This window comes from Tinamus guttatus, unplaced genomic scaffold (genome assembly GCF_059628265.1).
Source record: "Tinamus guttatus ecotype Peru unplaced genomic scaffold, ASM5962826v1 Tinamus_guttatus_pri_ptg000075l, whole genome shotgun sequence".
In the NCBI taxonomy this organism is placed as follows: Eukaryota; Metazoa; Chordata; class Aves; order Tinamiformes; family Tinamidae; genus Tinamus; species Tinamus guttatus.
In genome coordinates this window covers 617188-642446 of record NW_028288609.1, presented here as the reverse complement: position 1 = coordinate 642446, position 25259 = coordinate 617188, and the positions used below count along the sequence as shown (strand labels likewise).

The 25259-nt window shown below is 45.1% G+C and overlaps 1 protein-coding gene across 3 annotated transcripts in view; it reads left to right on the top strand.

Moving 5' to 3' along the window:
• Positions 1-873: 873 nt before the first annotated feature.
• Positions 874-25259, top strand: part of TLK2 (tousled like kinase 2) — a 38260-nt gene continuing 13874 nt past the window's right edge. The window contains exons 1-12 of one of the 3 annotated variants that reach the window (XM_088519892.1): positions 874-939; positions 2795-2880; positions 4789-4854; positions 10947-11018; positions 13483-13552; positions 14529-14572; positions 15507-15602; positions 18063-18230; positions 18776-18871; positions 21587-21679; positions 22785-22895; positions 23902-24038. In XM_088519892.1, the coding sequence (XP_088376018.1) occupies positions 2800-2880; positions 4789-4854; positions 10947-11018; positions 13483-13552; positions 14529-14572; positions 15507-15602; positions 18063-18230; positions 18776-18871; positions 21587-21679; positions 22785-22895; positions 23902-24038 (1034 nt within the window). In that variant the 5' untranslated portion in view covers positions 874-939; positions 2795-2799. Of the gene's footprint in view, positions 940-2706; positions 2881-4788; positions 4855-10946; positions 11019-13482; positions 13553-14528; positions 14573-15506; positions 15603-18062; positions 18231-18775; positions 18872-21586; positions 21680-22784; positions 22896-23901; positions 24039-25259 lie in introns of those variants that run through there. The other 2 variants (XM_088519894.1, XM_088519893.1) reach the window with 2 other exon arrangements.

The following is a 25259-nucleotide window of genomic DNA, read 5'->3' as shown; positions in this document are numbered from 1 at the left end:
GGGGCTGCTCCTGACCCTTTTGTGCCCCCCGGCTCCCTCGTGCCCCCCCCCCCAGACCAGCCCCCACCCCCGCTGTGCCCCCCCCCACTCTGACCCCCCCCGACCCATCTCGCCCCCCTCCCCAGCGCTGCCCCCTCCCGCCCCCGGCGCAGCCCCGGCCCCTCCCCTCAGGGCTGCACGCACAGGCCCCGCCCCCAAGGAGGCCCCGCCCCCCAAGGAGGCCCCGCCCCGAGCTGACCTCCCTTCCCCTCCCCCCGCCCGCCGCGCTGACCTCCCCCCTCCCCTCCGCTCCCCTCCCCCCGCCGCCGCCGTGCAAATCTCGCGAGACCGCGCGCGCTTTCACTAGTGTCTTTGCACCAATCGATCCGAGCCGGGCCGGACCGAGCCGGACCAAAACACCCCAAAAAGGCGGGGGGGGGTGGGGGGAGGAGGCCGCGCCCGGCCCGGCCGCTCCGGCACCTGCCCCGCGGGAAGCGCCGCCGAGGGCCCCGCCGCCCCCGCCCCACCTGCCTCCCCCCCTTCCCTCGGGCCTTTGTCCTGCCGCGAGGCCGCCGCGCCCGGGATCCCCGCGAGGCCCGGGATCCACGCGAGGCCGGGGATCCGCGGCCTCCTCCATCCTTCCCTCCCTCCCTCCCTCCTTCCTTCCTCCCCTCTCCCCGCGCCGCAGCCCCCGTCCCTTCCCCGCCCCGGAGCCAGCGAGGGGCTCGCCCCCCCCCCCCCCCCCGCCCGTCGCGCCGGTGCCCGCAGCGGAGGCCGCGGAGCCGCCCCTGGCCTCCCCCTCCCGCCCGCGCCGCCGCCGCCGCAGCAGGTTCCCTCCCTCCTTCCTCCTCCTCCTGCTGCCCCCGGCGGCGGCGGGATCCGCGCGGTGCCCGCCGAGCGCCCGGCCCGGGCACGAGGGGAGCGGCGCGGCCGCCGCCGCAGCAGCAGCAGCAGCGCCAGGTGAGCGAGCCCCGGGCGCCCCCCGGGCCCGTTCCCCGCCTCGGGCCCGCGGCGGGGGGCAGCGAGGCGGGCGGGCGGGCGGGGGCCGCGGCGGTTAAACGCTCCGCGCCGCGCTCCGGGCCTCGCGGCCTGGGCCCCGCGGCGGCAGCCCGGCCTGGGCCGCGGAGCCGCCGGGGAGCGGCGCGGCCTGCGGCCGGGGGCGCGGGGCGGCCGGGGCAGCGCGGAGCCCCCGGCCCGCAGGGGCAGCGGCGGCCGCGGCCTCCGGATCCCCGGGCTGGGAGTTGAGGCCGGGCCGGGCGGGAGGCCCCAGGCCGAGGCGCTGCAGCCGCTGCCCCCGCGCCGAGCGGTTTCCCAGCGGGAATCTGCTTTTCTTCTCGCCCTCCGCCGCTCCGCAGGCCTCGTCCCCCCCGCTCGGTGCCGGTGCGGGCGGGCAGGTAGGAGCCTCCCCCCCGGGGGGGCGGGATGCAGGGGGAGCCCCCGGCAGGGCCTTTCCCCGGGCCCCGCGCGCGGATGGGGCCTGTGGGGGCGGAAAAGGCTCCGGAACTTGTCGCCGTCCCCTCCCCAGGGCCCTCCCGGGACAAATCCCCCCGGGATGGGCGACCCCCGCCCGGCCGCTTCCCGGCTGGACCTTCCCAGCCCGACTGTCATTTCCCTCGTGCCCAGGTTTCCCGTTGGAGAGCCAGGCTGCCAGCTTGGGTAGGGTTTTGGTGCAAAGAGTGGGGAAAAAAGGGTTCTCCAATAACCACCTTTGGTCCCCCATTAGTTCTAAAACTGGCCGCCGCTTTGGGCGGCTCTGAATAAACATCCCCGGGTTGATTCTCTTGGCCCCCCGCAACTTGGGTGTGCAGCGCCTGGAGGAAACGGCAGGGACAAAATGGACAGTGAATAAAAGGAACAATTGTGCAGCGCCTCTTCTAGAGGGCACTTGCTGCCCTTCAGGAACTTTCCTCATCACATATGCTCCTTATGTAGCGAATCTTTATCTTCTATCTCTTTTTTCTCTCCACCTCAGTCCGGGAAATGAAACTGGAACAGACATTTCTGGAAATGATGAACTTGATTGGTGCAGTTGGGAAGATGTGATTCACAGTGATAATGAACACTGAAATTTGTCCCTTTTTTTTTTTTTTTTTCTCTCACCGTTCAGGATTTGAATTTTACATTCAGTGATTTTTTAACCTGTCTGTACAATTACGCATTTTTTTTTTAATTGTTCTTATTTTTATAAGACCTTTCAGGTAATGGCATCCCTTGCATTGGTTTGCCACCTGCCCAGGTACATCCCAATGTACCTGTTACACTAAAGGTATTTTACTCTGTAAAAGAAGAGATTTAGGCAAGTGTTATTTTATTCTTCCAGCCCGTTTCCATGCTTGCAAGGACCAAGGCTGCTCTCAGTGAAATGCGGAGCTCAGGAGATCTAGTGTTTCAGGAATTAGCCAAAAATACATTTTTGGTGAAGGATGCTGCCTTTTTTTTTTTCTCCTTGTCATGCAACACAGATGAAAAGCTCTGAAGGTTTTAGTCATAACACACTGCTCCCATGTTTTCCTTTAAATAAAGCATCCAGTGGGAGAATGTGACATAATTGGTTTCCTGGATTAAGAGATCTTGAAATGGCTGGTAATACAGGCAGAAGATGAAACTCTCCAGCAGGGTTATAGTTTAAATACAGTAATATGTTGGCGAAGTCCTGTTATTATTGCACGGTAATTTTGCGCTTCTCTTATGAGAAAACTCCCTGCGTATGGTTATGCGGCAGAATAGACACTTTTGAGTATCATTAGTGGCACAAATATTAAATCTCTCTCCTTCCCGTGCGTTGCATAATCTTAGTGTTGTTCTCCCACAGCAGCAGAAATGATGGAAGAATTGCACAGCCTGGACCCGCGGAGGCAGGAGCTGCTGGAGGCCAGGTTCACGGGAGTGGGTGTTGCGAAGGTGAGTCGAGCGCCTTTGGTCCTGCCTCCTGATCCATCCTGCTCAGCGCTGCCTTTTTTTTTCCTCTCTCTTTTTACATTGGTAGTTTTGCTTTGCTAGCAGAATGTTTTGTTTTGATAGTTGTGTTTTGACTGCTAATTTGCTTGAAGTATGTTTAAGAGGAACGAAAATGGGATCTCTGTGCGCAGATGTTCTGCCCTACAGAATATTTGGGGTGGTAACTTAAGTTCTCAAAAGTTACATCCCAAGGTAGCTTATATATACTTTCCCCACCCCAACCCATCTCAAAATAAGTAAATGAGTTAAAAATAAGCAACGTCGTAGTCTCTGGAAGTGGGAATCTCTGCCATCTCTTACTTCCTCAAAGTACACATTGGAGAACTGAAGTCAGCCGCCCATTGGATACAGTGTCCAGTTCATTGTGTTCAATATAACATGTAGCTAGGGTCAATATGTCCAGGAGTTTGTTCATCCCGTTCTCGTGTGTGGGTACAGTGTGCTAAACTTGTGTGCGCAGTTATAGAGACCACAAAAAAACTCTCTGTGAAAGTAAACTTTGACGTACCTGGCATCCAAACCTGCTAGGAAAATCCCATCTTTGTCCTCATGTGCAACTTGTAACTGTTCAATAGCTCCTTTCCTTGAGCAAGACCCTCAATGAGCAATGTGATAACATTGTGTGGCTGTTTGCAGTGCTGGTGTTAAGCTCCTGGGTCTGCAGGTGTTGTTAGTGCTAATTGACAGGCGCTTGAACAGTGAAATGGTGGCAGAACTCTGCTTAAACCAGGCCCAGCTAGTGCTAATTCAGTTTACTTGCAACAAGATATTGAGTCTTGGACAATCCCAAGGTAGATGGTAAAGGAGTGTATCATTGCTACGTATTTTTCAGGCACGTTTTAGAAGTATTTCGGGAACGGACTTCGTACATGTTCTTTTTCTTTAAAGAAAAAAAATCCAAAGTTAATTAGGCCAAACGTGAAAGATGATTTACTTCCGGTTCATACTTTTCTTTGTGATCCCTGCTCCAGTCCGGACTCAACCAATCAGAAGTCTTGGAAGGGAGAATGAATAAGTAAAAATGCTCAGCTCTGAGGTAGTGTAATGAGGGCAATTAGCACTAAAAGTTTTTAAGGAATAACCCCTTAAGTGAGTTCCAGAAGGGTGTGATTTTGTTGTTTGTTTCTTTGTTTCTTTCTTTTTTTCCCTGAAGACTTTTTTTTAATCTTAGGACATTTGCTAGTATAAAAGCTTATGCTGCATAACACAGTAACGTTATTTTTTGAGACCTGTTTGATATAACACTGTGACTTTTTATATACTTTCTCATCTGTTCTTGCCCCTCTCCCCCTGCATGCATAACTTTCACGTCTTGAGCTATAGTGGTATAGGTAAAGCCAAACAACTTTCTAGAAGAGTGAGACTTAAAACACAGCAACTACCACTGCCTCAAAATAGTGCCGACACGTTCAATGCATGTGAAGAACTTCTTTTAAAGGATAACTTTTGAAAGACGCGGGGAAGTAAGACCTAATTATGCACTTACGTATCTTTGGAGTAGAAAGAACATGTGTTCTTTCTGCGTACAGGTGAACAATAAAAACTCGTGTTTGTTCTTGAAGCATATACAGATAAGACAAAGCTTCGTTTCTTGGAGGCTGCACTTTGAGCAGAGCTCGTGTTGACAGGTTTTATTTTTGCCTGTTGTATACAGCATAGAGTATTGCTTCTTGTTAGTCAGTAAACTGTTAAAGTGCACTGCCCTTATTTCAAACAGCATATTTCTGTGTTTACTTGCATAGTTGCTAATTTGCAGTAGATCAGCCAATCATTTATATGAAATAGCATGACTACTGTGTTGCAACAAGTCTTGGTTGCAGTATTAATCTCAGATACTACGTTCCCTCCCAGGTTGGTGCTTCAAATTCCCTCCCTACCCCCCCAAGCCTCCGTCCGTCGTGCTCCGCACTGGCATTGGTAGGTCACTGTCTTAAAGGGAATATATTGGGAAGCTGTGATGCAGTTTATGTGATTCTACTAAGATTTTTTTTTTAGCTCCCTCCACTTAAGTGTTTAAGGAAAGCTGCATAAAGAAAGTTAGTGCCATCTAGTGGGCCTGGGCCTGGCACGTCCTCCTGGGATAGAAGGTATTCTGTTGCTGTTTATTGCATAAAAGGAAGAAATGTCATCTTAGATGCTCTCCTATTGGGTGGATGCAGCAGGCAGCTGTGACTCCGAGCTTCCTGCCTTCTGCTGCCTCCGTGTATCACTTAGGGCATTTGCTGAAGGTTTCTCTAAGGTTTAAAAATACGGGGAGTATTTTGAGCCTGTGTAAAAACTAATGTACTCATTCACATCCTTAATATAACTGCAGCATTTAAAGCCCGTTTCCCCCTCAGCGTATCTGCAAGAAGATTTATATATGTTTCTGAGAACAAATAAGGGTGAGGTGAACAAGAATAAATGTTTAGGTTGGAAAGTGGAAGAAAGCTTCTAACGGTCGATTTTACAGGATTCTGGAAGAGCCTTCTAGTAGCAATAGTAGCTGACAGAAATCCTAATCTGTCTTGGAAGCAGTTGTGTGCTGTCCTCTGTGGTAGCAAGAGGCACAACCCAATGACCGAGGTCATTTGCAATCCCAAATGCCTTGATTTTGTTGCAAGTGTGTGATGAATTTTCATTCTTAGTGGTTGCAGAATATTCTCTAGAAGCACAAAGTTAATATATGAAATCAAATTTATAAGCAAGAAATGTTTCTAGGCAACTGCTATGTGGTTCATCCAGGTCAGCAGACGGCTTCGAAAAGCCAGCAGTGCTTTAGATGCCTCTTCTTGCCATATGGTCAAGTGGCATTCTTCACCAAATCCACAAAGCAGGTCCTTGAATTAACGCGTGACCATCTGACATCTTGCTTATTTAGCTGCCACTTATGTTTACTTCTTAGGTGCAAACTGAGCATGTTCTCTTGGGGCGTTATTCTGAGGAGCCATCTCGGATTTCTTCCTTGGGCCAGTGGGTACAGCAGACAAAATGTAGTTAGTGTTTCTGCTGATAACATTGTTTAGTTTTGTCTGTTCTCACCCGCTGCCTCCTGCCTGGTGCTGTGTTTAGGATGTCATGCTGGTTAATGCCAAAGGATTCATGTCCTTTCTAGAGACTTTTACTGGATAAGAACGGGCACAGGTAGCTGTGATGGTTGAGGCTGTGCGTTTGTACACAATATGCCCCAGGCTTAATGAGGGTGAGTCATAGCTGCATCATGTGCATCTACTACAAGTGTACCCCAGTTTCTTTATATAGCTGAACTCAGAAGGCTCAAATATTTCTAGAGAGAGGCAAGCTCTGACTATAAGAATCTTGTAGATCCAGTTGACCCTACTAGAGTTGAAGAAATATTAGTCTTGATGACAGTTATGTTCTCCCTGACTCCCCCTGTGAGGTATCATAAAGAATGAAATGAAAATAATCTGAGATGTCATTTATGTTGTAGGACATTTGCCTCCCAATTTGAATGTCTCACAAGAAAGAAGAGTGTTTTACGCTCTGTATTGTGTTGTTTTTTAACCTTCTAGGTCCTCTGTCACTCCAGAGTTTTTATAAAACAGTTCAATAGTTACCAGTTGTATATTCTGCTGTTTAACATCTTAGCAGCAAAGTTACTAAATCAATGATCAATATATGGGTAATAGTCATGTCTTCCTTGGAGGGAAGCAGTGCTGCACAGGGATGTCACATGCCACCAGAAGAACTAGTTAGTAAGAATTTTGAAATTTAGAAATTAATTTTATCAGCTACCGAAGAAAGCACCAGGACACTCCTTTTCTTTATGCCAGGTACCTGAAATTTGTTTGGATGCTTTCTCACATGACAGTATTTATTTCAAATGTGTTGCCTGGCTACCAAAGCCCCCAAATAGTTGTCAGAGCTCAGTTCTATTTCTACAGCTGAGCTGAGGTTCAGGTAGATTGTGTGACACTTCTGCCTGCTTTGCCATCAGTAAAATACAGAGTATTTTTTCATCCTGGGAAGTGAGCTCTGGAGTCAGAACAGAAGCCATGCAACCCATTGAACATAGTGGAAGGTGCCTGTATTTGACAGAAGATGAATTTCATGTGACAGAAGAGTAATAGATGTCCACCGCTGAGTTAGCCATAGAGTTTTGCAGAGCATGTTCTTCTAAATCCACCTTTGTGACTCTAGCCTGGCAACTTGAACTCCTAGAGTTGACTTTCAGTCTGGGAAAAAGTTTCCCTGGTGGCCATTAGACAATATAGAGCATATTGGCTTGTGGTCTTGATGGTCAAGAAGTGCTTGTGCTGATTAGGAGAGTGCACGAGAGGAACGAGTCGTGGAGCAGCTCGGAGGATCCCTCCTGGCAGCTCGGAGAGGACGGGGAAGCACACGGGTAAGGCAGTAGGCAGATTTGAATGGGCAATAGGTAAGGGAGGACTGACTCACACTGATGTTATGGAAGATCAGATGGGAGTTATCATCGGGCTAAACTGTTTTTATTTTAGCCACTGAGCCTTGTCTGTGGCCCTTTCCATGGCTTTTGCAAGGGGGAATGAGCACCCAGCTTGTGTGAGTAGATGCGACTAAGTTGTTGCCTTTGCGTTGGAGCCTTAGCAGCGCTTGCTGCTCTTGCATCTGCTTTCAGCGTGGAGGTTTTGTTGGGCATAGGTAGATCACACACTTGAAAGCCGCAGTTATCAAATGAATCACAAGGGGAAAAGAATATGCCAGCTTATCTCGGCAAGAAATTCCTTGTGGAGGCGGAAGTGTGTGCTGTTCTTGTGCCTCCACTCGGGAAACGCTGTGGAAACCATGGGCTTGTTTCAGCTGACCCGCATGCTTGAGATTTTTGCTGAGCCCCATCGCTGTTGCTCCTGACAGGGAATACTGAAGGAGCCCTGGAAGCGCTCGCGGAGCAGTGCAGGATTATCCCAGAGCAGTCGGTGCTAGCAAAGCCAGATGCCAATGCAGCTGGCTTCAGGAGCAAGTTGATAAGCTCTTCCTGCCACACGAGCTAATTGCATGATTATTACCCCCTACTACTGCTTCCCAAACAATAATCTCACCTTGATATTCTTTGCCATGACCTTCCCCGCCCCCGCCCCCCCCCCCCAAGATTTCAAGATTCAGGCTCATTCTTGTAATTCCTATTGTGTTATGGCCACTTACAGTGCTATGCTAAATTAAGTACTGAAGTATTTATCCTTATGTCAGTGGCTGAGTTATATAGACGTGGGAGAATGTTAAAGCACAAATTGGAGATTTTTTTATATATGCATGCACGTGTGTGCACGCAGTTGAGGAGGGGCCATCCAGGTGTAGAGGTTCCCACGTACCCTTTGCTAAACCCGTTGCTATAAGCAGTTGATCTACGGCAGTGTGTGTGAAACTGTAAACGCCCGTCTGGATCATCGGGAAAACCTACTGTCCTTTATGTTGCATAACTCGTGAGAAGAGGTACATGATTACTGGGCCATGCCCCTTAAACCTCCTAGGTATCACATCCTTACTGCTTCGAGCACAGCGTGTTCTAGTGAACAATTTGTGCTAGGATGGTAGAAATAACTCAAAACAAGTCCTTTTTGGCTAATTTGCTTTGACCTGAACAAGGTGCTTCAACTCCTGGCCTGTAAGATGGGCCCAATACTGTAATGCTGTTTGCATTCAAGATCCTCTCGAGGATAATCAAGGGAAAGGAAAGCTCACCTTGGTGGAAATGGATCCAAACCGGTCTGCAGAGAATTAATGCTGCATTTGTTCATAGTATCATGGCATATATGTGTATCTACAGCAAACTTTAGGTTTACAGACCAACGTCAAGCTCTTCTTTTTGTGATTCTTCAGGTGTTAATTCCTTTTCATTCTTTATACTACTGCCTGGAGGTGAATTTAATGCTTTTGTTAGTTTTGTTTGCAGAAGAAGCTTCAAGCTATAGAGAAGACAGTATGTTTGGTCTTCAGGACTCTGTGATCAGAACTGAATTGCTCTTTTGCAGCTGCAAGGAATGAGTTTGACTCCAGTTTCTCTCTAGTTGTGTATTTCCAGTGCGGAATTGTTAGTATGAGGGTTTTGATCCTGGAAATAAGAACAAGGTTTTGAATTTCATATTGTGCATTTTTCTAGAACTTTGCATTCTAATCCAAATTGAGTGGATTTTTGCATTGCAGGGGATAAAGCTGTATTTCCAAAGAAGTCTTAGGATTTTTTTTTTTTTTTAACTATAGGTGGTTTCACTAGCCTATTTCATCAGTCTGTCCTGGAATGCGGGACAACTGGGTGAAATACAGGCCTTTATCAAGCCACTATAATATCCTTTCAGCCATAATGTTCCTGAAAAGCTCAAACGTGACGTTTTGGGAGCAGCTGCTGCTGTCATTTGCTCTCCATGGCAAAATGGAGGCAGCAGCAAATACGGGAGCAGCTTTCACTTTCATGTTCACCAAGGCAGAGCCCCGACCTGTCGGACGGGAGGGATTTTCGGACAGCTTTTGTGGGGGTTTTAAACAAAAACCGGGTGAAAAGCTTAACCTTCTGTTACCGCTTGCCATGGATCCCTTAGGTTTATTATCAACGAGGCCTTCATGTGGCTGTAGCTAAGGTCAGTGTTGACACTGCAGCTGTGTTAAGTCTTGTTGGCCAAGCAATAAATCCCTAACGTAAAAGTTCAGCCTATAGTATTTGCCAGACTTCAGCCTAAATGTTTTGCTGCTTGAACTGTTTGATTGTTGGTATTTTTTTTCCCCTTGAGGTGATTAAGCCTCCCTTCTTAGGAGAAACAAATTTGTTAATTATCACTAAAAGCGTAATCGGCGAGGTAGGCGCTGCAGCTTTGCTATGGGTTGGGGTAGCAACATGTCTGGCTGTGTCATGAGTTTAATTTGGCAGTGGTGTTTGCCTTGCATGGGGAAAGGAGAGCGGCTGCCGTCACAAATAATCAACTTTGGGAATTTTCTGTGTTGTTTAGGCTTGTTCCCACCTACCCGTCCATAAGTCTCCCATTCAAGGGTACAATGCAAAGTGGTTTAGCCTTGTGGAAAGATTGATGGGTGGGAAGTGGTTACTGCAAAAATAAGAATGCCAAAATAGAAAGAATCTTTGTGAGAAGATGCTCGCAAGTTATTAATGGAGCGGTGGTTTTATCATGTCATTCTTCCTGCTAATACATTCCATCAATACTTGTGAATCGTGTTTTTATCTTTGTCAGATTAGTCTAGATTTCTTAAGTTAGGTCTGTGGGAGGATATTTTGTGTCAGAGCACTAGGCTAAAGCAGTGAGTTTGCATGATTCACTCTTCTTTTTTTAAAAAAACAGATTTGGTGACTTATAAAAATACTTTGATGCCTAAAAATGCAGGTGTGTACCTAGTAGAGCTCGCAATGAAGCGCTTGGCTCTTCTAGGTAGCTAGATGCTGTTCCTGTAAATCTATTCCAGCCTGTTCATTTTGCACTTTACCCGGGTAGGAGCAGCTGCTCTAGTGGCAGGTCAGTCACGATGCGAGAGGGGTTCTGCCTTGTGTTAACAGCAGGAGAGTTGTCACCCATAACAGTTGTCACTTTTTCGTTTTCCTTGTGCTAAAGTGACACATTAAAAAGAAGAAAATCAGTGGTACTGCCAGCACCTGGTTGCAGTAATAGCTGCCTTGCAAGATAGAAGGTGCCTCTAAATTCTCAGCCCCGGGCCAAGCAGATGAGCTGAACTTCGAACTGTCACCCACCAGATCAGAAGTTTTCTTCTCGAGCTGTATTGGTTCCTTATGAATGTTCCCTTTGCGTTCGGGTTGTGTGGTCAACTATGGCAGTTAGCATCTAACCTGGTATGGAAATAGCATTGCAGAAACTGGATGAGTGTATTGAGGAACAGACCGTCCAACCGGCAGCCCAGCCTCGTCTCGCTGCAGATGAATGCTGGAGTTTAGTCCCCGTGTGTGTCCAGGCATTTGACCTGTGCGTGACAGAGCAGCACAGCTAGCCAAGAGGTGGAAGGTTGTATAGGACATTTCTGCCTTGTATGCAAGTTGTTTCTAACAATTTTTGCTTGTTTACTTATTTCCCCAGGGTCCATTAAATAGTGAGTCTTCCAACCAGAGCTTGTGCAGCGTGGGTTCTCTCAGTGATAAAGAATTGGAGGTAAGCAGGCACAATCCTTAATTGTAAGTGGGTTTAAATTAGGTGTGATTTAACTCACGCAGTGTAGAAGGAATTATCTGAGAATGGGAGTAGTCATCTTTGGTCAGGGACAAAGACTCCCGTCTTCATCTAACTCCTGCAGCCTTCAGAGCGTGTTGCAAGGCTGCTCTTCCTGCAGCTTCCTGCTGTAACAGATGGATATCACCCAAGCCCCAAAACATAGCATTCATAAAGCTCACTTTCTGAAATTGCTTTCTGGTACACTGTGATTTATTTGCTGGTTTTGGATACAGTTTTGGCCATATAAAAGGCCAGAGAGCCTTAATGGAAACATTTGCTTTACCTATGAAATATGTGAATTTGCAGAATCTGTACAAAGCTGGGAATTCTTATGAATTGCTTTGTGGAAATGTGGGGAGGTGAAAATTGATGCTTTGTTTGTGTTTAATCTCACAGCCTTAGGATTAACTGTTTGAAAACACATACTAAAGCAGTAAAATAAATTGCAGAGTTAAGTTTTGCTTTAAAATTCTCTGTTAATAAAGCAACATCTCAGACTTCAATAATTTTTTAATGAGTATAAAGAACTTTCCACTAGTTATCAGGTAAGTTTGGGATCATATTTCCTTGTAATGCATGGCAGTACTGATATGAGGTGTCTGATGAAATACAGTTCCTCAAAAACATGATATTTTGATCTCTATACAAGTAAGTATTGCTGCTAGTAGAAGACTGAGTACTAAATTGTAATTTTTGATCAGCTCCTGTAAAATGATAGAAATAAACCAAGCCGATATAGTTATCTCCACCTTTTCTCGTGCAAGTATGTGAGCAGAAAAGCAACTTAAACTGAATCTCATTAAAATGCTTGCAATTTCATCGAGGCTGTCACAGAGCCAGCGGTGTTACTGTCACTCCAGCGTTGTTGGCGGGTTGTTTTTTAGTACAGATTGGGAAGACTATTTCATTGACCTTGGCACATACAGGAGCTGGTACCAATCAGTCTCTAGATCTTACGGAGTCGTCACTCTCTTCATTCTAGAAAGGGCTTTGCAGCCACAGGAACTGCCTTTGTCTTAATGTTCCTCTCCATCCTTTTACCAAAATAATACCAATAATTGCCCAGCTGGTAACGTGGGCCTGTCGGCATCCAGCATCTCCTGGGGACGCAGCCAGGTCTAGATTTTGAGCTGTGAAAGCTTTATCCCCTTTATCCTATTAAAGGAGGTAGATTGATTCCTGTCTTACTGTGTGCTAGTCCTTTGGCAGAGGTCTTTGAACGGGTTACTTTGGACTTTGGTTTCCCCAGAGCATGAAACTTAGGCTTCCCACAGACTTCTGGCCATGGCCTTCCCTCCCCCAGTGTTGTGTTTTGCACGCTGTGGTTTTCTTCCTGCCCCTGGGCCACACTTTAGTGCTGACTAAAATGATCGTAAAGCGTATAGCTTGGAAACCAATGGGGGCCTTTGGGATAAAAGATGTTTTAAAAACGATGGTGGTGATGGAAATGACAAGATATCTTTCCTTCCCTCCAGCAAGCTCAGGAAGCTGTTTCTGTTGCAGTGCTTCCCAATGTTCACAGCAGGCTGGGCCACATGAGTGGCTCCGGTGTCAGGGACAGCGCCGGGGCCTGGTGTGTCCAGGAGGCGCTGGCGGAATTCCCGCCTGTCCTCTGCACTGCCCGTGGACACGGGGCTGTATCGCTGGCCGGTGCTAGGGCCCCTCCGGCTGCTGGTTGCAACCAGCCCTTGACCTTCTTGAGGGCAGATGAAAAGCAGACCGAAGTCCAAATGGATAACTCGATCTGTAGCCCTTTTCTGGCTGTCGTCTTTCCCAGAAATCTCATCCCTTTCTCTGTAAGATTGCAGGTTTGCATCAGCAGAAAGGATAGTTCTTGGGCAGATGCATCCAAATTTACAATCCACTACTATCACGGTCTACCAGGACAATTCATCTTGCCTGCAGCTCTGCTCTTCCTTCACAGAGAGTTTTTGTAGGCATCTGCACAGGGCATCGGAGCCATCTAAACCCATCTGTCAGTTTGGATGTCTTTGCTCAAACGTGAAAAAGTTCTGCAGTCATTTGGGTCTGTTCTCTCAGCCACTTAACTACTTTTGTACCAGCGCTGTGACCATCCTGAAACAATCCGTGCAGGTTTTGTAAGTGCTTGCACGTGTCCTGGTAGCCGTGTGCAGTAACTGGGTTATAGAGGCTGGCTTACAACAGCTGAAATAGGAAAAAAATAATCTCCTTACTAACCTTGTTCTCTCCTTTCTGCAGTGTGTGTATCTGAAGGTAGAAGCTGTTTGAGAGCTATTGTTTCTTTAAGTACCAGCAGTAAAAACAAACACACCAGAGAAATGAAATGGCCACTGGGGAGATGAAGTCGATTATTGTGTTTTGATATTTTCTTTAAATCTTGGAATAACTGCATAAATGTTAATTTTGAAGTATTGTTTAACAGACTCCTGAGAAAAAACAGAATGACCAGCGGAATAGAAAAAGGAAAGCGGATGCGTATGAAACCAGTCAAGGTAATCCATTCTCCTGACCCGCGGCAGGATTTCCGAGCGGTCGGTGATTTGTCCGCGCGTTGCTCAGTCAGTGTCCTAGGAAACTAATGGCCCTTCTCAAGGGTGTGTCGGGCAGCCTGTTATAAACTACTCCATGATGGTGTAGTTCTCTTCTGGGAGCCTTGTTATCCTCTTTGGCAGGAAAACACTTGTCTTCAGCTTATTTGCACAAACTGTTGCATTTTTGTGGAACAAGCTGCCCAAAGGCTTAATGTGGCTTCTCTGAAGTGTTGTTTTGGTCCCATGTCACTAGATATACAGCAGCCAGGCTTCAAAATACAGACTGTACTGTCTCTTTCTTGCTTTTTGAGACTTATGTCTTCCTTGTTAGAGTGGGTTCTCACCATTACGAATAGCAAGAGAACAAACTGTACTTAGGCATAAAGCAGACAGTGCTGTCTCGAAGTGCTAAAAGAAACCCTTAGTATTTTAGTCCAAATTCAGGTTCTCTAGTAAATGGGCATAGGAACAGATTTCTATTTTTTTTTATTCTTCCACAAGAAAGCGATGAGGACTGTGTTGACAGGATTGCTTTTACAACAATGATATAATAAGGGAAAAAGGCTAAGTTTTAATATGCTAATCTGTGCAGTAATTTATGTGAAGGCAAATGAGTAAAAGTACCCTTGGCTCTGTCTTTGTCTTAAAGGAGATTTTGGAGAACCTACACATTATTCTATCACACTACATGGTTTTTAAGTACTTCTGTGGCTATAAATATTGTTTGATTGGAATCGAGTTACTTGAAACCATCGACTGTAAAGCCACTAAATTGCAGCACGAGCTCTCACCTTGGGGCAGTTTTCTGTTGGGCAGAAACTTTTGCTACAGTAGATGCTGCATCTTTATGTGCAGAAAGGAGTGTCAAAGTAAGGAGGAATGGCGGAATTTCTGCATTTAGAAATAAAATGTTTTCTCTCTTTTTTTTCCCTTTTAGGAAAAGGCACTCCTAGAGGACATAAAATTAGTGATTATTTTGAGGTAAGCATCTTCAACGTTTTCTGAAAAATCTGTTGGAATCCACATATACAAAATCTCTGCAGGTGCAAGTTTAATGTAACTTGTGTTCTTTATCCATCGTGTTAAATAACAGATTCAAGCCAGTGATTGACTCTGTTAACCTGTATATCTGAATTTGAATAGGTTGAGAATCGGGGATTTTTGGAAGTTGATTTCTATGTCAACTCTTCTATTAACAGTTGATAAACAATTTTTATAAGAGTGCCCATATAAGAGTGGATTTGAGGTTGATTTCTTTCAGAGCTCAGATCTCTGATGAGCTTATTGAACCTTTTTTTTTTCTGCAGACCTGTTTTGATAAAGATCCAGTGCCACAAAGGAATCTACCTGCAGTGGGCAGTGTAAACATCAATATTCTTTTTAGTGAATAATCTCTGAAGTGTTTTTTAAGTCTGCACAAACTAGAGCTCTGTCTTTAGTTTTAAGTAGGGTGCACTGTGCAGTGCAGGAATATAGGAATTTCCTTGCCAGTGGAACAGTGCTCCAGCTACCTGGATATTTTGTCTTTGTTACTGACTGGTATGGATGCTTTAATGGAAGTTGTACACCTCTTTCTAGTCTAGTTCTGCACATTTATATATATATATATATATAATCTCCAAGAATGTGAGTTTATATTTCTTGGTCTTAAAATGAAAAATACATACTTCAGAATTCGTATATTTTTGGTGTTACTACAGTTGCTCATCTGTGGTTTTGTGTGCGTGTGTGTTGTTTTAAAGTAGTGCATTTCCGTTTTTCCTCTCTCCTTGTCTTCAGATCGTTTAAATGGGTCCCTAGGGCTTGTAAGACGTTGTTTTTTAAGATTAATGTGTTGCTTCTTTCTCTGTTCATTTTGCTCAAATATAGTATCTCTGTGGAGTTATTGATAATCAAATATTTTTCTTTTGGGCAGTTTGCTGGGGGAAGTGGCCCGGGAACCAGTCCTGGCAGAAGCGTGCCGCCTGTCGCCAGGTCCTCGCCGCAGCATTCCTTGTCCAACCCCTTACCAGTAAGTGTTTTCCAGGGGACAGCGCACGGCATTGATTAGCCTGTAGCTGTGATTCAAACGGGGAAGAAAAGGTTCTGAACAGGAAAGTAAGTTCTCCTGGTGAGTGATTTGACTTCTTCCCTGTTCAGTCCCTGTATTTTCTACGTGTGAATTTGTAAAATATGATAAGGGGTTGCAGCAGCAAAGTTGACGTACAGGACCCTGTACCAGTTGTTAGTCCAGTAATAAATGATCTTGCATGCTTTAAGTACCAATACTTGTATTAACATTGTGGTTACAGTTATGTAGCTGTTCCTAATTAAGTGGAACTAACATATTTGCTGTTTATTTTGTACGCCACAGCAGCTCTTGAGGTTTTTCCTTGGATTTGGACTGTGCTGGATGTTTGTATAGCACTAGTGCGATGATACATCGATCTTGATTGGGTCCTTTGGGATTGCCAAAAAGCATAATTATATTGGGAGTTCTCTTCCTTCATGCCAACGTGTGTGTGACTTGTGAGCACCATTAGCAAAAGCATGCAGAGATGTGTGTACATGCACATGGGCTACTATTTTTTGTTACATCAATTCAATTTTGCTATCTCAGCATTTCTGCAAGACCTGAATTTGAATGGATAACCTGTGTTTTTAAGCCATTTTAGCACAAAGCAGCAAAAGAAATTTCTTTAAACTAGTTAAGCCATGTTTGAAGTCTCTAGTGCTTGATCTCTAGTTTTGAACATTGCCTGGGCGCCTCTTTAAGATTGGTCAGTGTTTGTTGAGTGTCACGGAGTGTGGAGCGTCACAGGAAAGGTTAATATTCCAAAACCAATGCCAAGTCTTTACAGATTACATTAGTCTAAAGAGACCTTTGCACAATTCCTGAATGTGAACTGAACTAAATCCCAGCACTGAATGCTCTGCTTGGAATGCATCACTTAACTAGGTTTTTGGAAGCTTAACAGTGTGTTAATGGAGAGCTTCAGGTATGCCTGTAGATATTTTTGATGTTTGTAAAAATTAAAATGTATCTGGTTAATTCAATGGCCTTCCCCTGCCTTACATTAGCTCACTAATACTCCTCCTTAAAGAGCAGTTAAATGAAAAAGAACATCTGTGAGTGCTGCAGATGAGGATGTGTTAGGGACAGTTCTGTGTTCCAGGAGATGGCCCTTCCTTCACGTGTTCATAACGGGACCGGAGCAGATTCTCAGTTTGCTGCTTTTGCAATCTGTAAATTGAGTAGGTAGAAGTTTGAGCAGGACAGGTCTTTGAGCAGGACAGAGTCAGAGCTGATGTTGGAGCTAGTTTCAGGGGGGTCAGTTAGTCTCTTTCCTTATACAGGCCTTCTTTTTTCTTATCTTTTTTTCTGTCCTTTACTCTTGAAGCTCCAATTTTACCTTTTGCGTGTTCTTAGTGCGCGTTTGCATGATCAGTCCTCCTCTTACAAACCGATTATCGGCAATTTGGGATAAGCCTAAAAGACGAGAGGGGGAACTGTTTTTTTTTTTTTTTTTTTTTTTTTTTTAAAAAAAAAAGAGGAGTTAAATATGTGAGCGTCTTAGCTGTTGTAGGGACTAGTATGGTCTAGGAAGAAAGCAAAGTGTTAAAGTGTCTATAACAGAGAAACAGCCCTTCTGCAAGGCCAATTTGTGCCGTGCTTCCTGCAATCCAAACTTGTTGCTGGGAATCCCAGCATGTTCAGGACGTTACTACTTGTCTCCAAATCCTTGTCTGATTGGAATTGCTCCCTCCTCTGAGGAGAAGGAGCAGGTCAGTGCTCAGGCTCTCGCCAGGTCGCTGTCCTGCACAAGTGCTCTGTTGGGGAGGAAAGTTCTCAGCATTACAGCCGTCCCTGTGTCATAGCTGGAAAATGAGTTTACAGCACAACGAAGCAGCTGGCACTTTGGGTTGCTGTGCACCTCTTAAAGATTTGGGGAAGGTATTTGTTTTGCAGGAAACTGGTCCCTGCTTTTATGACAAAAATAAGGCTACCTTGAATTTTGTGTCCTAGACATGGCAGGCTGCTGCCACTGAAGAATTGTGACTGGGTTTACTTTGTCAAGTAACAAAATATATTGTGACACTGGCTGTTTTAAAATGAATCCTTTATAAATCAAATATTTAAACTTTGCGTGCATAGATCAGAGCCACAGTGTCCTGAGAATCTTGCATCTCCAGCTCGTTTTGCCCCACTGGCTCCAAAATACATAGTTGCAAAGGAAAGGCATGTGCAAGGAATTCTGTCCTGTGTGTTCCTCTGTTACTTTTATTTCTTACTGCTCTTAACTTCATCTCCTTTTTGATGTCTGCCATTGGAATGACCACTCTGGGGGTCCTGTTTGAGTTACCAGATCCTCACCATGCTGCCTGCCCATTCCTGAGCTGCTGCTTCGCTGACAACAGTTTTGGCAGAGCCAGAGAATCACTTGGGGGGTTGAAAAAGAAGTTCATTGTATTTCTTTTGACTGTGTTACAGCGGCGAGTGGAGCAGCCGCTGTATGGGGTAGACGGCACCACAGCAAAGGAACCACAGGAGGAACACTCTGCTCTGCCAACGCTGATGTCGGTGATGCTGGCGAAACAGCGGCTAGAGAATGAGCAGCTGGCACAGAGGGGAGGTGGCCTCTGTTTTACTTTTGTCTCGGTGAGCAGCTCTCAAAAGATTTGAATCCCAGGGGATGTGTCTAGCTAAGGAATGGGGCAGTGGTTCAAGTGCAGCCTGGTTTATTGATGAGCAAGTCTACCATCTTGTGGTAAGTTTGTCTTCCCTGGGAGGCATTCTAGGCCTCAGGCTTTGCCTGCTTAGAAAAACGACGTGAGGTTTAAGTTAACTGTTCAAAATGTTGTGTAGGTTGAAGTAGTAGCGTCTGAGAGGCTAAGCTCATAGAAGCAGAAGAGCAAATCAATAGAGTATGGTCTTGCTTTGAGAACTGTTTGCTTTGACTTAGCTTAATATCAGTTGACATGAATTATATTAGATTTTTTAAGTCTTTGTCTTCTAGCAGGTTGGACCAGACTTCTTGAAAGATAATGACTCTCCTGTGTTTTCTTAAACTAAATCTCTTGATGCATTCTTAAATCTTAATGTAAAAGTACCATGTGAAGGCCAGACTGCAGATACACGTATCTACATGGGCACTTAGAATCATGTCAAGGAGCATATAACAACACATTCACTTTCTTTTGCAGGCCCAGCAAGGCAGCCCGTCTTCTACAGGATCAGGGAACACTGAGCATTCCTGCACTTCCCAAAAACAGATTTCCATCCAGCACAAGCAGTCACAGGTATAGCTCAATGTGTGATAGATCTCTGGAATGTGACATACAGGTTCAATCTACCTTGTCTTCCACAGCCCAGGGTGCCACTTGCAGTAGACATAGTGATTCCAGTGAAAAGAGCAGTAATCGGAATTCAGTCCGTAACTGCTGGTGGAAGTGAACGGCTCCGAACTTTGTTCTTTATCCAGTAAAGGATATTTTTCTGTTGCTGCTGTTGCAGCTTGCTTAGTCTGTTACTGAGGCTTTTCTGTCAGCAGCGTAGGCTGTTCTTTGCCTGCATGAGAATTTCTCAGTGAAAGGAATACCTTGGATAGCTCTGTCCTTTGCCCTTGGGTTGTATCCTGAACGTTCTTCCTCTCCTTACATTGAAGACACAAATGGAAGTGGTTATAATGATCGCTTAGGTTTCCTTTCAAGTGCTGGATTGTGGGTGCATTCACACAGCTGACAGTACAAATATCCATAGTCTGAGCTGGAGTCAAGAAGCTCTTTTGACTCTATCATTGTCTTTTTATGTCCTTTAATCAGTTACCAGTAGTCCTGTGACTTTTATGGCAAGCCTTACTTTTAGCTGTGTCATCTTCATCTGTTTTTATAAAGGCATTTGGCTTCATCTGCAATGCAGCTTGCTCATTTCTTCTCCTGCTTTTAATCTTCTTTGGATTTTTTTCATCCCTGATTTCTCTGTGACTGACCCTGTCAGTTCTGTGTCAGTCATTTTCTCACATCAGGCTGTGTCAGAGGCAATTTTGTTGGTGGGCAAAGATCATTCTCCTTTTCCCCAGCAGGTGGTACAAGTTCTTTGCACATGAAGAACTGCAGTTGTCCCTCGGGGGACATTACCAGATGAAATATGGGCCTTGTCATGGCACTAGGGTCACATCTGCTGTCTGTCTTGTTGAAGCTCTCATCCGTTTGTTGAAGAAGATTCCTGTTTCTTGCTAGTACATGGAGAAATCCTGTGTTAGAAAGGTGCCATGACTCAAGAACCTCCAGGAATACCTTTCAGATTTTTCTCTCTGCTGTCCCAATACTGCTGTTCTATAACAGTGATCCCAATTGGGTGAGCACGATGGTCTCCTGCTTGTAACGTGCCCGTGGGGTTTGCATTGGAAAGGTTGACGTGCTATCCAAGCGTGCTTTCTGCCAACCATCAGCTTTGTGGTGTGCTCCAAATGAGTAGAGGCTTTCTTCCTTCTCAACCTCATTGGAGTTCATAGGGGAAAAGAAATATCTTCAGTGATTCCCAGCTTGAATCACTTTTGACAATGCCAAAAGCGAGTCAGCACAAGTGTGATGTCCTCAGCGTTTTCAGATAGTGCTAGTGCCCTCCAAAGCTTGGAGACAAGGTGAGTCGTGAGGAAATCTCCAGTGTACCAGCACGCATCCCACAGCAGACTTCATCTCGCAGAGCAGGAATGTTTATGCCTTTGATAAATGGATGTGATGGTCACTTGCTAAAGGATCCTCCTGCTGCTTGGCTGAGTGCAAGCAGCCTAGACTTTAGATACACAGCCTTTTTGTTGCCTTCAGTGACAAGTTTTGTCCCAAGTGCTTCCTCTGTAGGCTGCCAGGAAGCATAAACCAAGTGAGGGCACAAGTGAGGTGACCTTCACAGGCCTCCTCTTTGTCTTTTGGGTTTGGGACTCATTGTGCTTGATGTGCAATGTTAATAGGGGTTCTTTGGGATATTTCTTGTACTACTCTTGTATCTAGAGTAGTACCAGAGTCCAGTTCGCCAACTTTTTCCTCTTATTTTGTGGTCTTAGTTCCAAAATGGAGTTTGAAGGACTGTTAGAACCCTGGAGGTAGGTCTCTGCTCAGAACCAGCATCTCAGAACAAGGATAAATGCTTGTTAGCCCTAAATAAGAAATCTGTATATGCAACTGGGGAGTGCAATTCCCTAGCGATGACTTGATTTTTAGATGTTATGATCATGAACACATTGACATCTTTCCCTTATCTTCTACCATTAATTGGAATCCTGATTTTTATGAAAGGTAGTGTGCCTGTCTTCTGCCTTCTCTTCCCAGCTATAACTTGCATTTCATTGCATGAGATGTTGGAAATGTGCTGCACCTTGTAATATTTTCACAACAGATTTCACTCAAGAACTGTCACAAAGTCTGATTCTGCCCAGTGACACTAGTACATCACCTAGAAACAAAGGCTTGTGCTTGTAGTACTGCTGTTCATCTGTTACTGTGCTCTAAAATCTTCTGGAAGACCTCCTCACAGTCTCTAGGTAGTGTCTTTTTCTAGCATGTGACTATCTATGCATCTTGAAGGTCTCATAAATTTGATAATGAAACTTAGGAAAGAAACCCGAACCTCCTGTCCCTAAACATTTCTTATACAAGCTGTTTTCCACTGCAGGGAAGGATATTGTGCGTCAGAGACCGTGAAGGACTGGGTAGAGCTCAGCTAGAAAGCCAGATTTTGCAGCATGAGAGGGATGTGGCAGTATGTTGCATTTTAACAGTTTGTATTCCCGTGAGTAGAATTTTAGGCCTTTGTGGTAGCCGAGTGAACTGCCGTCATGCACTAAGTGAATGAAGAAGGGAGCGAGTCCTTCCCTGGCCTTCTAGGATGCAGGAGATTGGGTCCCCCTTAGATCTAACTATTCAGAGATTAGAGGGGGCTAAAGACTGATGTAGTTGACTCTGCGAAATGCAAGCTGTTTTTTCTTACATGTATCTTATGGTGATTTTTCTCTGCAGTCTGACCTCACAATGGAAAAAATATCTGCACTAGAAAACAGTAAGAATTCTGACTTGGAGAAGAAGGAGGGGAGGATAGATGACTTATTAAGAGTAAGTATTGAAAATGGGACAGCTCTTCTAAAGCATGCTATTTAAAACTACCTGGAATGTTTGTGACTAGGCTGTAGAGAAGGATTTTTTTTTTGTCCTATAACATCTGTAGAATGGACACACACAAAGTAAAGCAAATCCAGTCAACTCTTGCAAGTAAGAGAGTTGTCTGAGTTGTAGACTGAGTGGAGTGGGTGGATGGTTACCCTGTCTGGGCCTGCTGGGATCCACAAGGTTCACACTAGCCACAATGTGGGGTGGTAAAGTGTAGGCTCAGTGCTGTAGCTAAGCACCAGCTCAGGTATTTGTGTTCCTCAGCAGTGGTGACGGCCTTTCTTTGGTCTGTTGCAACAGTTATTGGGTGTTTCACTATCAGAAACATTCACCTCTCCTACATAGTAAGGAAATGAATCTGCCTTTCCTTTAATAATATGTTTCTCAGGTGTGTTCTGAAATGCTCATTTAGGAGAGCCTCTGAAATGTATGGAGATGATGGGAGCATCTTTTGGCTAAATGTAAAGAATAAGCCTTCTCTAATCCCCATTGGTATTCTTCAGTAGAAGATGAGTACTATGGTGATCTCAAAAACAACACCTGTTGCCAGGAGCCATGTCTGTTAGCAGGACTGATGGACGATGCCTCAAACAAGAATTTAACTGAAAGTGCAAAGAGAATCACCATGCCCCTTTCCTCTGTCAGCTAGGTGTGGTTGCAAAGGGAGGATGCTATAGTGCTTATTAAGCTTTTGGGGGATTTGGTAGGTAGGGCAAGGTCGTAACTGTTGAGGGGAGAGGAGAGAAAAAAAATACAACATTAAAAACATTGTCCATGTGCTTAGTTTCTTTGTCCTGTAGTTCCTCATCTGTAATATGGAGTGACAGCACTTTTTTTTGGAGCAGTATTGAGGTTTGAGTAGGCTAAAGATGGAAGAGCTTGACTTGGAAGTATTGAAAAGAGGGTCCTAGTGTGATGTCTTATCCTGCCACTTTGCTGTTTTTCTAACCAGATGCCAACAGTTAGTTGGAGAAATATCTTCCTGCATGATGTGTGGTTTGGCTCTCTTGTGGCTTAAAGTGAAGAACTCATCCTTTCTGTTCCCTTCTAGGCCAACTGTGATTTGAGACGGCAGATTGATGAACAACAGAAGATGCTGGAGAAGTACAAAGAGCGGCTGAACAGATGTGTAACGATGAGCAAGAAGCTTCTAATAGAAAAGGTGAGCGGGAGGCTTTCCACAACTCTTTAAACTTCTCCTTCTTTTGAAGTGCAAAGTGGTGATTGTTGCTTTGTCTAGTGACTCTGAGCAACCTGTTTGAGACTCTGGGAAAGTGCTACACTGCTGTTTACCAGCTTCCAGCCTGCTGCAGTGTGGAAGGATTTCCTGATGATTAAACAGTGTGGGGGTTTGAGTGCTCCTTCACCTGTTGGCCAATTGCATCCATTGTTTGTGGGCACTGGATGGGCAAAAATAGCAGGGTGCTGGCCAGTACACACTGTCTGTTTGACTTGCTTTACTGCAGAGCTGACTGCTCTCTAAGTGGAGCTCCCCTTTCTGTGAGGATTTGTAACTCAGAGCTAAGTATTGTGTAGACCTGACATTCAGACAAGTGGTTTATAACTGCAGTGAGGAGCTTTGCTGGTTCATCTTTAATCCTGACTGACTGAAGCTTTGCTGCTCTCATCTCAGGCCTTTGAAATTTCCTTTCGCTTACAGGAAATACTGTGTCAGGCAGCACCACCATTATTTATGTGAGTTGTTGACCTAATCGAGATTGTATCACTTCTGAGAGTGGAGCTTGTCTAGGACTGAGCTGGCTGGTCACTGTATCTTAATCTTAAAGTTGATTCAAAGTGCGTTTTCTTCCCTAATATCCTATGTGAGTGAATAAAGGCCTGATCAGAGCTCAGTCTGGAGTCTAGCTAAACTGTTGATATGAAGTGACAGCTTTAATTCAACTGCTAGACTGAATTCAAGTCATGATAGGATGGGTGAATTTCATCAACAGTAATGGGGAAGGAGAGAGAGACTGCAATGCCACCGAAAAGGAGCTGTGAAACGCCATCGATGATGTGATCAATGATGGTTTTTTCAACTGGGTTTCAGACCAGCAGTACTAAAACAATGAATAGTGAATGGAGAGTTGGTAGCAATTTAAAACATGGCAGAGCTCTTGGCTGCTAGTCTCTGGTTTATATTTTAACATCTTTTGTTTTGTTTTCAGTCAAAACAGGAGAAGATGGCGTGCAGAGATAAGAGCATGCAGGATCGGCTGCGGCTAGGGCACTTCACTACGGTGCGACACGGGGCGTCTTTCACGGAGCAGTGGACGGATGGTTATGCTTTCCAGAACCTCATCAAGTGAGGACAAAGGGAGTTATTTTTTTTTACTTTCGGAGGCAGAAAAAGAAAAACTAAGCCCTCGTGTGTGGTGCCTTGCGTGTCAAAGCATGAGAATGGTGTGACTGATGTATGAAAGGATGCGTTAGGAAGTCAGCTAGTGGCAGGTTATAGCAATGGGGAATCTTTTGGTGTCAAAGTGAGAAATGTGAGTCCATTTAGAGCTGCAGAGACTTGAAACTGGAATCCAATGGTCTGAGTTGGCTTGTGGTTTGGAAAACTGCCCCACTGAGTATCCTTAGTGCACCTAGCTGACTGCGCAGTGCCTAGGGTGGAGAGATGGACTGAGTTATTGCATGTATCTTGAATGCAAATCAAATTGATAACTATGAATTAGCAAAGAAGGCTGTTTAGCTCCTTTTTATTAAAAAAAAAGAGGGGGGGATGAGTGGCAAGATACTAAGTGTAAAAACTTAAAATGGTGGGAGGAGGAGGGGACACAACGTGATGGTTTTGCCTCCTGGCAACAGTGATCTAAAGGGCTGCAGATACCTGGAAATGAAGATCACAGACCCCTTTATTCAGGATGTTAATGGAAACATCCAGTGAATTCCTGCCTGGCCTAGACCTCTAAAGTAGGACTCTGCAAATTAATTGCGTGCTTGAGCTATGTATGATCCCTTACAATCAGATCACTTCACTGTAGTCTGATAGGGAGTTGCAGCTCTTGTTAAGTACAGATTAAGGATTTTGTAGGCTTTTTTTCCCCTTAGTTTGTGCCATAAGAGGTGGAAAAAATACATCTGGAATCTTTAGCTGCAATCTGAGTCCCTTTTTAAAAAAGTGAACTAAGTGTATAAATTCTTAAGCCATTTACATGAAAAATCTCTACTTCTATCACTATAAAATAACCAGGGAGTTTTAAAATATTCTTTCTTGGAGAGAGTGTTTTCATAGTGAAATTTGCAATGGTATTAGTTGTATTTTAGAGAACTAAGGATAGTTTATCCATAGCTCTGAAGCAGAAGAATCCTCTCTCAGACAGTGCTGGACTTCAGCAAGGGTTTTAACAGGAAAGCCTCAGATTCAGAACAGAGTCTTCTAGGAAAGAGTTTGTGGAAAGCTAGAGACTTGCCACGGATGCCTGGGTTTTCCTGAGGTTAGAAGCTCCTTGTTTGGGGGTTATCCTCTGCATGAATAAAACCTTTCACTTGCTGAAAGGTTTCTGTGGGTCAGGAAAAG